Source organism: Rutidosis leptorrhynchoides, chromosome 10, assembly GCF_046630445.1.
Source record: "Rutidosis leptorrhynchoides isolate AG116_Rl617_1_P2 chromosome 10, CSIRO_AGI_Rlap_v1, whole genome shotgun sequence".
NCBI classification, from domain to species: Eukaryota; Viridiplantae; Streptophyta; class Magnoliopsida; order Asterales; family Asteraceae; genus Rutidosis; species Rutidosis leptorrhynchoides.
In genome coordinates this window covers 260,645,930-260,660,100 of record NC_092342.1, presented here as the reverse complement: position 1 = coordinate 260,660,100, position 14,171 = coordinate 260,645,930, and the positions used below count along the sequence as shown (strand labels likewise).

General features: G+C 34.4%; 2 protein-coding genes across 2 annotated transcripts; both read left to right on the top strand.

The window, feature by feature from the left end:
• The first annotated feature begins 2,872 nt into the window (after positions 1 to 2,872).
• Positions 2,873 to 3,763, top strand: LOC139870999 (uncharacterized). Its single transcript, XM_071858757.1, has one exon. It carries the CDS (start codon positions 2,873 to 2,875, stop codon positions 3,761 to 3,763), a length of 891 nt encoding a protein of 296 aa, XP_071714858.1.
• Positions 3,764 to 4,315: 552 nt separating this feature from the next.
• LOC139870997 (uncharacterized) lies at positions 4,316 to 5,906 on the top strand. The gene is made up of 3 exons (XM_071858756.1): positions 4,316 to 4,615; positions 4,694 to 4,858; positions 4,947 to 5,906. Exons 1-3 carry the CDS (start codon positions 4,316 to 4,318, stop codon positions 5,904 to 5,906), a joined length of 1,425 nt encoding a protein of 474 aa, XP_071714857.1.
• The last annotated feature ends 8,265 nt before the right edge of the window (positions 5,907 to 14,171 follow it).

Here is a 14,171-nt window from a genome sequence, read left to right as displayed (position 1 = left end):
ATATGCTACCAATAGTGCTGCAAGGAGTGGCAAGGGAGTGGTTCAATAATTTACCAGCCCAAAGCATTACAGGTTTTGCGGATCTGCGCTCAAGGTTTTTATTAAACTTCCACAACTTACGCGCCAGTAAAAGAACACATGTCGAATGCCACGACATTAAGCAGAAACCGAAAGAAAGTTTAGGAGAGATAATAGACATGTACACCAAGGAGGTGGCCAAAATACAGGACTTGCCAGAAAGGCAGAAGGTGTCCGGCTTTATACATTGTATAGATACCGACAGACACCTATCTTTATGGCAGCGGTTACTGATGTGTGCGAGGTGTAGTACGTAATACAATTAATTTTACTATGAAATACTATTAAATACGATACAATTTTACACAAGTTATTTATTTATTTATTGAATGGATATACCTAAACCTTGCTACAACACTTATAGGCAGTGTACCTAATCGTAGAGTAGTGTAGTTTTTAGTAAGTTCGGTTCGTTCCACAGGGATACAACTAAGTTTAACGCTATATTTATTTTAAACTCTATTTGTATATATATATATATATATATATATATATATATATATATATATATATATATATATAATTATATAATTATTATAAAGGGGAGGTTTTTACCGTTTAATGACTGGTTTGTCGATTTTATGTCTTAAGTCGCAATTAAAACCTAATGTAAAATATTAAATATACAAATGACTTAATTTAAAGCGTAAAGTAAATGATGATAAATAAAAGTGCGATAAATAAAAGTGCAATAATTTAAAGTACGATAAATAAAATGACGGTAAATAAAAGTACGATGAGATATAAATTAAAGGAATTATGCTTATTTAAACTTCCGTAATCATGATGTTCGACATGTTGATTTTAATTTATTACCATGGGTTAATTGTCCTTTGTCCTGGATTATTCGATACGTCCATCTGGTTTTTGTCCATAATAGTCCATCGGTCATAAATATAAAGTGCGAGTATCCTCGTCAAATTACCCTTACATCCGAAGTCAAATATTTCAACTAATTGGGGACTTAAACTGTAACAAGGTTTTAATACTTTGTTTAATAATTACACCAGGATATCGACTGCGTGTAATCCAAGGTTTTAATACTTTGTTAACAATTACGCCAAGTGTCCTTATATGTAATCCACCCCTGTTTTAATGAGTCCATTGACTATTAATCCATTCCCGTGTCCGGTTAAATGAACGATTATTAGTATTTATAAATATCCCGCCCATCGTGTCCGATCGAGTGTATGTGGTTATTTATAATTACCTCAAATTGTAATTCTATATATTAAATTAACGAACTATCATTCATTTAAATAAATATAAAGCCCATTAATAGCCCATAGTCCAATTTCTACAAGTGTCGGTCTTTTGTCCAAACCCCAATTATGGTCCAAAGCCCAATAACCCAGTCTTAATATTTAGTTCAACATCACGATTACTTCTGCTTAAATAAACATAATAATAACTTAGCTACGAGACATTAATTTAAAAAGGTTGAACATAACTTACAATGAGTATTAATCGCGTAGTGTTACACGGACAGAGTTTCGACTTACAAAACCTTAAAAAATTCGCTACTATAACCTTATTATTATTAACTTAAAATTAAAATTAAAATATAAATATAAATATATATATTGAGAGAGTGAGATTGAAGTATGATGAAGGTGTAATTAAAACTCGTCGAATTCGCTGCTATTTATAAGACTTGGCCATGTACAGTGCTCCATGCGATCACATGGATTTAAAGCCTCCAGGCCATGCGATCGCATGGCCTCCTTTTCCTGGTCACATATGATTCCAAAACGTGGGCTGCTCGTTATTTAAATATTATATAATATAATATATATAATTTTATATAATTATATATATTATATTATATTCTTGTGCATCATTGATTTGTAATTTTAGCTCCGTTGAGTCGCGCGTTGATAGTTGGTTCATGTCCCGGTTCCGGATTTTCGAACGTCCTTGCGTACAATTTAATATCTTGTACTTTGCGTTTTGCGACTTGTAGTTTTATAATTTTTAGACGTTTCTTATCAATAAATTGAACCACTTGGATTGTATCTTGTACATTTGAGCTTTTTGGTCATTTGCGTCTTCAAATCGTCGAATCTGTCTTTTGTCTTCACCTTTTATTATTTAAATGAATATCACTTGTAAATAGAACAATTGCAACTAAAAGCTTGTCTTTCTTGAAGGATAATGCTAAGAAATATATGTTTGTTTTTAGCATTATCAGTTACGCAGAAGAGTGCCAAAAAATTTTGCAGAAGCTGTAAAAGAAACGCATGATTATATGCGGGCACAAGAAGACATAAAGCAAAATTGCGGAAATACCTCTTCAAGTATGGATATCGATGATGATTATTATCGAATGTAGGGAAGAGGATCAGAGTCTGGCAAGCGTTATGGCAGTAACGGGCAACCCAGGAGTGGTAAACATCATAATGATAAGTATCTCAAATTCAATAACAATAAAGGGGGAGGAAGTCAGAGGTTTAAAAGCAACCACACCGATAATGATGCGTAAATAAAAGACCTCACAAAAACACCAAAAGAAATTTTAGCTACAGAGGCAGTATGCAATAGCTTCGACCCCCCAGTGCCTTTGTCAAAGTATGGGAATAGAGACAAAACTAAATTTTGCTATTTTCATGATGATTATGGTCATGAAACCAACGAATGTCGGCATCTAATCGAAAAGATAGTTGCTGAACTCAAAAGAGGATGATTGCAACACTTGAAGAAGAGTGGAAAAGCATCAAGCGATAAGCCGAAATGAGAAAAGGAATATCCGTGGCAAAAGAAGAATGGGGGAAGGGAAACGGATAAAACCATTAATATGGTAATCAGCGGACGAGCAAATCAAAGACTCAAGTTAGAAGTATCTAAAGAATGGGAAAACACTCCCATCATGTTCCCGGCCATAGCACAGGAACCCTCGGATGCGCCCATCACAATTAAAGGACACGTTAAAAGCTGCAGGTACATCATAAAACGATTGCATATAGACACCGGTTGCGGTGTTGATATAATGTACGAACATTGTTTTCGCTTGCTGTCAGGGGCTGTGCGAGCCGAGCTAGTAGCTCCTAGCACGGCATTATCAGGATTTTCTGGCGAGTCCGCGTGGCCAATTGGGATCATTAAATTAGAGCTTGAGCTGGTAGATGATGATAATAAGGAGTTAGTAAGAAGTACAATAGTAAAATTCGCTATAGTAAGGTCTTACTCAAAATATAATACGCTTTTAGGACGCACAACTTTGCAAAAGTTGGCAACTATCCCTTCCACAGTGCATGGCCTTATCAAATTCCTAACACCATTAGGAATTGCAACGATAAGGTCAGAGAAGCAAGATGCAAGTGTTGCAGCTGTAGAACAAGCAGAAAAACAGCTAAGTGAGGTAGAACAGCTTCGAAGCTGCATGATCATCGCAAACCCACGATATCCAGAGCAAAAAATTAAAATCGGCGGAGGATTGTCCGATGAGACAAAGTTTAAGCTTCGTAACATATTAGCTTATAATACGGATGTCTTTGAATGGAAAGAAGCGGACATGACTGGCGTGCCAAGAGAAATTGCTGAGCATAAACTTAATGTAAATCCAAGTTTGATGCCAGTGCGACAAAAGAAACGCAGTATGGCACCGGAAAGAAGCGAATGGTTGAAGGCGGAAGTCAACAAGTTGGTCAAAGCAAACATATTACGAGAAGTAAGGTACCAAACGTGAGTAGCAAACCCAGTACTGGTAAAAAATCCTGATGGGTCTTGGCGCATGTGTGTTGACTTCACGGACATTAATAAAGCCGGTCCCAAGGACAATTATCCTCTACCAGAAATAGACTAGAAGGTTGAGTCGCTAGCTGGCTTTCGATATAAATGTTTTCTGGATGCATACAAAGGATACCATCAGATACAGATGGCAGCAGACGATGAGGATAAAACTGCCTTTCACACAAGTCAGGGCATATACTGCTATACCAAGATGCCATTCGGTCTACAGAATGCCGGAGCAACATACCAACGCGTAATAGATGAGGCTTTCAAAGGTCAGATTGGCAGAAATTTAGAAGCATACGTTGATGATTTAGTTATAAAAAGCACAACAGAACAAGGTTTGTTGGAAGATATATTAGAGATGTTTGCATCGTTGAGAAAGATAAATATGAAGCTCAACCCGTCGAAGTGCAGTTTTGGAGAAGAGGAAGGAAAGTTTCTTGATCATATAATAACTGAGCGCGGGATACGCGCAAATCCAAAGAAAATAGAGGCAATATAGAATATGCCATCACCCAGAAATAAAAAAGAGGTGCAAAGTTTAACGGGTAAATTGGCAGCATTAACAAGGTTCTTATCAAAATCCGCAGAGCGATCGCTCCCCTTTTTCTGGACATTAAAGAATTGCTTGAAGAAAACGGACTTCAAGTGGACAGAGGAAGCAGAAGTGACGTTTCAGGAAATGAAAAAGTTGTTAAAAGAGTTGTCGACAATGACTGTGTCGATTGCGGAAGAAACATTGATACTATACTTAGCAGCATCAAAAGAAGCGATAAGTTCAGTATTGATAGCGGACAGAGGCCAGGTACGCACTATAAACTTAAAAATAGCTAATTTTTAATCAATAGACATTTAAAATTATATGATTATGCTGTGCGAACAGGTACAAATTCCTGTATATTTTGTTAGCAAAGCTTTAACAGGAAGCGAATTAGACTACCCTGTAATTGAAAAACTGGTTTATGCGCTCGTGCATACGGCTAGATGCTTGAGGAGATATTTTCAAGCACATCCAATAATGGTCCTAACAGATCAGCCAATAAAGCAGGTATGACAAAAAACAATGTATTATCAAAAAACTTAAAGTTGCTTGATAAATTCTAGCAAGTTTACATTCGCTGTTACTTGTTGAGCAGGTGCTATACAAACCAGAAAATTTTGGTCGCATGGTCAAATGGACTATTGAATTGGGTGAGCATGAGATAAGTTTCTCACCAAGAAGTGCGGTAAAAGGGCAAGTCCTAGCAGATTATCTGGCTGAAATAGCCGGAGATATCGAACTCTCGCATGAATCAAAAGAAATACCACCTCCGCCCGAACAGCTGTGGGAAATGCACACGGATGGGGCTTGTGGTCCAGAAGGCGCAGGGGCAGGAATAGTCCTAAAAAGTCCAGAAGGAGAAGAATATACCTTCGCGCTGTGCTTTAGCTTCCCTGTAACAAACAATGAAGCTGAGTATGAAGCATTGTTATCCGGAATGCGGGTATCAAAATATCTGGAGGTAAAAGAACTGTCAGTATATGTTGATTCGCAGTTAGTTGCAAATCAATTCAACGGGATATTTGAAGCACATGATGAATCAATGCAAAAGTACTTGAAGCTTGTGCAAGAACTCGCGGTGGACTTCGATTTATTCCAGATAACTCAGATTTCAAGAACATTGAATAAAAAGGCGAATGCGCTCAGTAAGTTAGCCGCCTTAACATTCAGCCATTTTAAGAAAGAAATTTGGGTTGATGAAGTGAAAGTAAAATCCATTGAGACAGATGGTGTATCCACCGCAGTTGAAGAAGAGGAGCAGAGTTGGATGATACCAATAGTAGAATTTCTAAACAAAGGTACATTGCCGATAGATTCAATAGAAGCAAGAAAGATTAAGATGAAAGCACCAATGTATTTGTTAGACAAAGGAATTCTATATAGAAAGTCTTTTCTGGGACCCCATTTGCGGTGTGTTAATCCAACTCAAGTAGAGTCGATCATACGGGAAGTGCACGAGGGAATGTACGCTTTGCACTCGGGAAACAAAACAGTTGCGTCCAAAATAATGTGGCTCGGATACTATTGGCCGTCAATGTACAGAGATGCTGCATAAGTGATGTAACATCCTCCAGATAGGGTCTGGAAGAAACGTCACTAATAGTAAACAAACCAACATATTATAATAAATGAGAACAATACTAAATGATAAAATTATCTTTATTGAGAGTACGCAGTGGAAAATGAAATGTCGTTACAATGACGAAAATATCAATAATGTAAATGTTCATATGCAGAAGTAATAAATGCGATATCTCTTGATCCTATGTTCAAGTAGCATCACATAAGCAGTAAGTATAAGAGCTTGAATCAAACAGCACCTGAGATAAAATATGCTAAAGTGTCAACCAAAAAGGTTGAGTGAAGTTCATAGGTTTAGCAAATAAGTTTGAACATTGTTTTAGACTACAAGATTTAGTTTGTAAAGTTGATCTCCCGCAGGATCAAAAAGTTATGCCAGTACGTGATATTTAGACTAAACGTTCAAGTTTGCCCCAATGACAAGTTGTGTCTGTCCTTGTCGATTTAATTTCATTATTAAGTAATACAATGACTTAGTCAAATGTATCGGGGATGTTACTCCCGATAGGCCTACCCCCAATAATTAAGCATGCAATCAACGAGCAATTAAAAATATCACTGTAGGGACTTAGTCGGACATAGCCGGGTATATCATAGTTTTAGCATTTGGTACTTGTGTCTAAAGTGTAAAATGTAAAAAACAGCATGTGTCTCACCCCAATAAAAGTAAGTAAGTTTGCTAGCAATAAAGAGTGGGGCTATGAGTTTACCTTAGTAAGTAGAGAGAGAGCTAGTTATTCTTCGGAATAGAAAGTTGGATGAGTGAGCAGAAAAGTCAACCTATTGACACTTAAGAGTAGTAAGTGTTTTTGCCCAAGTTTAAGTATTTGTTTAAGTATGATAGTGTTTTAAGTATAGTTCGTTTTACTAAGTTTCCTTTCCTGGTAAGTTTCTATTTTTAGAAAGTTTCCACTTTTAGTAGGTTCCTTATTTTAGTAAGTTTCTATAACTAGAAATTTTCTACTTTAAGAGTGTTTTCCATTTTAGGATACTTGCCGTATTAGATAAGCTTCCAATCACCCCTTTCCCTTCGAATGACCATTTCAGGTCTAGGGGTTTGAGCTATAGGATCCTTTAAATCGGAAAATCCAAACCCTTCCACCTAGAGTTTCGTAGAAACCATTCTTCAAGAAAGTTCGAAGATCTATACATCTCTAATACATATTCCAAAATGTTTTTATGTGTTATAATATAAGTAGTAGGTTATAGGTGTTAATAATAGTATAAGTGTAAGTGTTAAATAATAGTCTAAGTAATATTAGGGTTTCATTAATGAACTAGGTTTAATTAATCAAGGTAGTATTTTAATAATTAAGGATTAGTAATAAATGTCCCAGGGTTTAATAAATGTCTAGGGTTTAGGTTTAATTAATTAGGGTTTAATAAATTAGGGTTTTAATTAAAGTAGTATAGTTTAGGTGGAATTAGGGTTTAGGGTTTTAATATGTATATGTATATATAATTCGTATATATATGTATATATATAAAAATATTTTTTTACATGTATGTATATATATATATATATATATATATATATATATATATATATATATATATATTAATATATAGTTATTTTGTTTCCTTAATTAACCATAAACAAATCTTTATCTAATCTCCTAGCTTTTAAAGATCAAACTTCCTTTTCCCCTTTTTTTTTAAAAAAAAGTCGACATGTATGTATGTATATGTTTTTTTTTACATGAACAATATAAATGTATTTGATCTAGGTGTGTTTATGTATATACTTATGAATAAACAAGTTTATATTATGAATATGAATTAACAAAGATCTAAGTTTATGTAAATAGTTTAGGGTTTATGTTATACCTTTGAAGATTCGAAGATGACTAACAAGAAAAGAAGAAATTCTTTGATGATTGAAGATCAAAGCCTTGAAGATTCGAAGAACACCTTGAAGATTCTTGAAGAACACGAAGAACGCGAAGAACACTTGAAGATCACTTGGAAAACCCTTGAAGATCTTGATGAATTTCGATGGTGGTGGGGGTTTCTTGGCCGAATTCCAAGAGAGAGGGGAGAGAGACTTGAGAGAGAATTATTTGTATGAGAATGGGATGAAGAAAACCTAAGAATGGCTCATCTATTTATAGTTGCATTAGGATGATTCTAGATTTAGGTTTACTTGAAGGAAAAGTTAGGATTAGGGTTTAGGGAGGGGGTGGCCGAATTTGGGAGGGCATATGGGTAATTTTACCCCCTTTAAAAGTCTGCTAGGGTTACAAGGGGTAGATTGGAACCTTTTCATTTTAAACCTTGTACTTTAGTTTAGCTTAAATGGTTCCCTAATTATCCAAGTTTAATTATTTAAATGTACAAAGTTTAAGGTTATTTATTTTGTTCACAAAGGTTTATTAACCCATTATTTTTATCTTCTTTTTAACTTGTCGTTTATTACATAAAGTTAATTGTTACGTTTTATAAATTTTAACGCTTAACAATTATTGATTAAAGTTTAATCGTTGAGTTTAATTATATTGTTTGGGCATTTAATATTGGAAAAATATAGAATGGAAAATTGAGGGTCGTTATAGTACCTCCCCGCTATTAGAAACTTTGTCCCGAAGTTTTAGGTAGAGCTCTCGTTTGCATCAGCAGTTGAGAAGAGATGGAAGTATTTCCGTATCATTTGGTTTTTGCGTTCCCATGTATATTAGGGGCTGTTACGCGAATCCCAATGGATTTTAACAATAAAGTTTGATTTTCATGTTCCCTGGTACAATCGGGGCCCTTTCGTGAATTCCAATGAGTGTTAATAATAAGTATATTGTTTTGTTTACACGTTTGATCTCATGATCCTTAACCTCATTAGGTCATTTACAAAGTGCATTAAATGCGGAGATTTTCCAAGGAATAACAAGAGTGTCGTTTGACTAGTTTTCCTTTAAAAGGATGATGCTATACCAGCATTAAATGTGTCGTTGAGCTCATTAAAGTTTTAAGTGTTCATGCCAAAATAGTAAGGAAGATAAAATAGAGTAGAGTACGTAAAGATTTCAGTTTCGTAGTTTGATGTATGGCTGGTGTTTGTTAGAGATAGTACCAGCTTCAAGTTTCGAAAGGTAACCATAATACCTTTAGTTTTCAAGAGATGTTTAATAGACAAATGAGATGTTAATTGAGGATTCATTGACCTCAGGATAACATGAGCAATTAAATGAAAGACGTCGTTCAGTACACATGAGAACTTGTCTTTAGAAATAGTTTCAAGATGTAGCTTCAACATTTATGATTTCAGTTTCATGTTGAATCTTAGGTTAAAACTTGAGTAGAAGAACATCTAGTTGCAATCCATGAAGGAAGAAATGTTTAGAGTATCTTCATAAATGTTTAAGGTAACTCCTTCAGAGTAAGAAAAGTGTTTTCGCACTAATGGCGAGTCGGTCTATTAGTTACTCACGAGTTTAAACGCGGATTCGAATAAATGCGAATCATTGTTTATAAGATATTGTTTCTATCATGAAGGAACCTTTGCTTCCTTTTTCAAAAGATCGTAGTATTGATGTTTACGAGAGCGTTATAGTTTATCCGTGAAATACAGGAAGTAGAAACATCGTAATGATTAGCATAGCAAGGAAGAGATGATATACGTAAAGAGGTAAGTCTCGTTCTTGCAAGGAGAATGAGAATAAATTCGATCCAAACGCATTGGAGAGCAATACGAAAGTTTTAATAATAAACCAATGTAATTTTTGAAAAGTTGCGACGTTTGATATAACAATATAAACGAAGCGGAGCTATTAGTAAGACTTAAGTTATGTACAACACGTACTATTTTATGTGAAATAATTTGAACAATACGAAAAGAGTTGATTAAAAGAATGTAAATTGATAAGAATGCAAAAGTGTTTATATAATTAGTGAAAGCAATTTTAGAGGAGGTGACGAAATGTAGTTCATAATAAAACTAGGGTTATGTATAATTTGTAAAATAATTTCGATTTAGTTAAAGTGGAAATTTGTAGAAGCGAAAGTATAATTTGATATGTACTAGTCAAAGTACGTAAAGTTCAATTTATGTATAAGATTTTATAAATCGCATAAGTGAAAATTCATTTTTATAAATTCCGAGATAGTTTGAAAATAAAGACTTTGGAAAACAGGGTACTTGTATTTAAGAGTTTATTTGTTTGAGAAAAATTGATTGAAGCTTTTAAAAATTCCGGAGGATAATTGTGTAATAATTGTTTCGAGGTAGTGAGAACTATCGAATTAACTTTTATCAGGGCATGAGTCCTTGGACTCAAAATGTTAACATTAAAGTGAGAAGGATGATAATGTGTTTATCATCAAATGAGTAAATCCTTCGGATTTAGAGTTATGTATGAAAGAGCTTCAAATATGATTTGGAACTTTGAATCGTTCGAGTGATAGTGAGAGTTTGAGAACTCGGCATGAATAATCTGGCAGTCGCATAGACCCGTATAAATGCTAAAGCAGTGACTTTCAACTATGTAATGATCATTTGAATTCAGACTTAATTGGCCCGAGTGAAAGATACGTTAAAGTATGATGGAATCATTTCAGTTGTTACAGCAGTTTTTCAGATGTGATGAGTTTAGCTCAAGCCATAACTTGAGATAGTGTATTTCACCTTTGATTTTCGAGTTGACAATGAACAATTATTGTTTGAGTATGACACCATTACTTGCATGGTGCCAAGTTGTCTACTATAAGTAAATGCACGAGTGCAGAAGTTTCTTGACTATGCTAGTCAATACATTACACTTATGGAGGTTCCATTCTTCAAAAGATTATGTGTATGAGATATTTATTATCTCGACATAGAAAATGTAATAGCGAACATGGTGTTTGTGATATCGACGTTTGAGGGTTCAAATGACATGGCTTATGAAAGTCATGTGTAAATTTACACCAAAAGTGTAATAACAGAGAGGATCTAGATATAACAAGTGATGATTAAGTATCAATGATCAGGAGATATTCATGAACGTAAAATTTCAAGGTTCGATTGTTCATATCCTTTATGGTATATGAAAGATTGTTAAATGAGTATGAGATTTATAGATAGTTTGATGAGTTTTCGTATATCTACAAATATTGAGATGATCATTTTTCACCCTTCATGCCCCTTGCATTTGGGTTTTTGAACATATAGCTTGAGAATTTTTCGTGACTCACTTTCTATTCCATATGTAATGATATTGGGATATCTCTATGACTTACCGGAATATAATCACGTTGGCCACTGTCATTATATTTCACTAATTCATATTTCCATTCCAAGGTCACTCCATAAGGTCAGGATATGTGATCAATGATGATTTCTAATATAGTGTGTTAAGGATAGCAGTAATCTTAGCTGGATTGACAACATGTCGGTTTTAAGCCAAAACTTGCACTTGGAAAAGTTTGCATAGAGTTGTTCTTTTTCTTAAGAGTTCAAGAATGAATTTGCAAATGTTGCTCATGTTCTTTCTCACTCTTGGAGCAGATCGAAATGTCATCCATGAAAACAGTTACGAACTTGTCGAGTTTAAGTTGCAGTCTTTATAGACTTGGTCAACTTTCATATCTTTGAAAGTTATGGAAGTTGTGAAAGTTAGGAAATGGACGTGGTCAAACGAGAAAGTTATGAAACATCGTGGTAATAGTTGGTGCAATTGGACAAACCGTGATTCTTCACTAAGTTATTGAAGTCTGATAAGTTTGATAGGTCATAAGTTTGAAAAATTTTAAGCGAGATAAAGATGAATATAAACGAAACACTTTATATTATTAAGAACGAGGCATTGAATAAACCTTTATTACACGAGTTGGAAATAGGGATAGTTTAGGCAAAGCCTTTACTTAGATAAGAAATTGGAAAAAATAAGTAGGAAATGTTAAGATTGAAGTAGTCTTCATATTCCTTCTTCTCGTCCTCAACCTTCTTCATAAACTTCTCAACTTCTCATTCTTCGCCTTTTGTTTCTTATGCAGGAACTCGAGATTATCATAAAGATTAGAAACACCGTCGTTGATTTCATGGTACTTGTGGTCCCTCATAGAAAGTTGATTATTCACGCGGTTTTTCTCCATATTCAATCTAAGGTCAACATCTTCCCTTAGGTAGGAATGAGATTGCTTCCCCCATCAGGCATTTCTATCGCTTTCATACTTCACCAACTTTATCTCTTTCTTTAGCTCAGCATTTTCCTCCATGAGCTTCTTGATTTGAACATCGATCCTTGCAATATGGCGAATTAGGTCATTGGTAGTTTTTCGCAGATTCATGATCTCGTACTTGGCATCAACTTCATCGTAGGAAGGAGATCGGGATCTTTGACGGCCCAGTTTCTTCAAGACGTTCCCTCTCACTTTCCAGTCTTGGAGTCGGGTGGTGATTATGAGAATTAGGTAAAGTATCCGGGCTATAGTTTGGTGAGGGAGGACCACCAAAGCCATAAGGTGGACTTTAGATGGGTCTTTCAGTGGAAGACCTTTCAGTATCTTTTTCGATTGGCTCGAAAAGATTCATTTTGTTCGCTTGATGAGAATTAGACATCCTAACATTGATCAGTTTTAAGATCAGGTTGTAAAGCGTATGTTTTAAGATTACAAGGCAATCCTAAGTGCTGTAAAGTCTAAGGCAAGAAAGGTTATAGTTTCCTAGATTGCTAAGGCACCCTAGCTAGCAAGTAAGGCACACATAAAGATGCAATCCTGGTTCTCTATAACAGCCTAGTTATGCTCTGATACCACTCTGTAACGTCCTCCAGATAGGGTCTATAAGAAACGTCACTGATGTCGTAGCGTGGGGGTATGAAATAGTTTATATTTTTATTAGGAAAAGCGATACAAATTACACAAGTTTTAATTATTTATTTACAAATGGGATATACCTAAACATTGCTACAACACTATAGGCAGTGTACCTAATCGTAGAGTAGTGTAGTTTTTAGTAAGTCCGGTTCGTTCCACAGGAAGCTGGCTTATTTCACACTATATTTTAAACAATTATATTCGTACAAAATATATTATATTAATAATATATAAAAGGGGGTTTTACCGTTTAATGACCGGTTTGTCGATTTTATATTTTAAGCGAAGCGTAAAGTAAATGACGATATTTAACTAACAATATAAAATAAATAACAATAATTAAAATGACAATAAATAAAAGTACGAGGAAATATGAAATAAAATATATTATGCTTATTTAAACTTCCGTAACCATGATGGTTGACGTGTTGATTTTAGTTTTATGCCCATGGGTTAATTGTCCTTTGTCCTGGATTATTTAATATGTCCGTCTGGTTTTTGTCCATAACAGCCCATCGGTCATAAATTTAAAGTGCGAGTGTCCTCGTCAATTTATTCTTATACCCGAAGTCAAATATTCCAACTAATTGGGGACTTAAACTTTAATAAGGTTTTAATACTTTGTTTAATAATTACACCAGGATATCGACTGCGTGTAACCCAAGGTTTTAATACTTTGTTATCAATTATGCCAAGTGTCCTTGTACATAATTTCACCCCTGTTTTAATAATTCCATAGACTATTAATCCATTCCCGTATCCGGTTAAATGAACGATTATTCGTACATATAAATACCCCGCCCATCATGTCCGATCGAGTGTATATGGTTATTTATAGGTACATCCAATTGTAAATCTTTATATTAAAATTAACAAACTATCATTTAGTTAAACAAATATAAAGCCCATTAATAGCCCATAGTCTAATTTCCACAAGTGTCGTTCTTTTGTCCAAACCCCAATTATGGTACAAAGCCCAATTACCCAATTTTAATATTTTTAGCCCAACATCATGATTACTTCGTCTTAAATAAGCATAATAATAACTTAAGTACGAGACATTAATTTAAAAAGGAGAACATAGCTTACATTGATTATTTATCGCGTAGTGTTACACGGACAGAGCTCCGACTTTAAAACCCGTAAAATAACCTTTACATAACCCGAACTAATCTAATATAACACTAATCTATATTTTATATATATATATATATATATATATATATATATATATATATATATATATATATATATATATATATATATATATATATATATATATATATATATATATATATATATTTATTTATTTATTTATTTATATTATACTTTGGAGTATTATTATTATTATGTTATTTTTACTCGCAGAATTCGTGACCTTTTATAGGCATTTTGGAATTTGGCAGCTCCGCGAGTCGTGGAGTTTTTGGCCTTCAAGCTCCGCGAGTCGTGGAGT

Coding starts and splice junctions, on each gene's coding strand:
- LOC139870999 (XM_071858757.1), top strand. CDS start 2,873: ATGGTAATCAGCGGACGAGCAAATCAAAGACTCAAGTTAGAAGTATCT.
- LOC139870997 (XM_071858756.1), top strand. CDS start 4,316: ATGCCATCACCCAGAAATAAAAAAGAGGTGCAAAGTTTAACGGGTAAA. Junction 4,616..4,693: donor TGATAGCGGACAGAGGCCAG/GTACGCACTATA, acceptor CTGTGCGAACAG/GTACAAATTCCTGTATATTT. Junction 4,859..4,946: donor CAGATCAGCCAATAAAGCAG/GTATGACAAAAA, acceptor CTTGTTGAGCAG/GTGCTATACAAACCAGAAAA.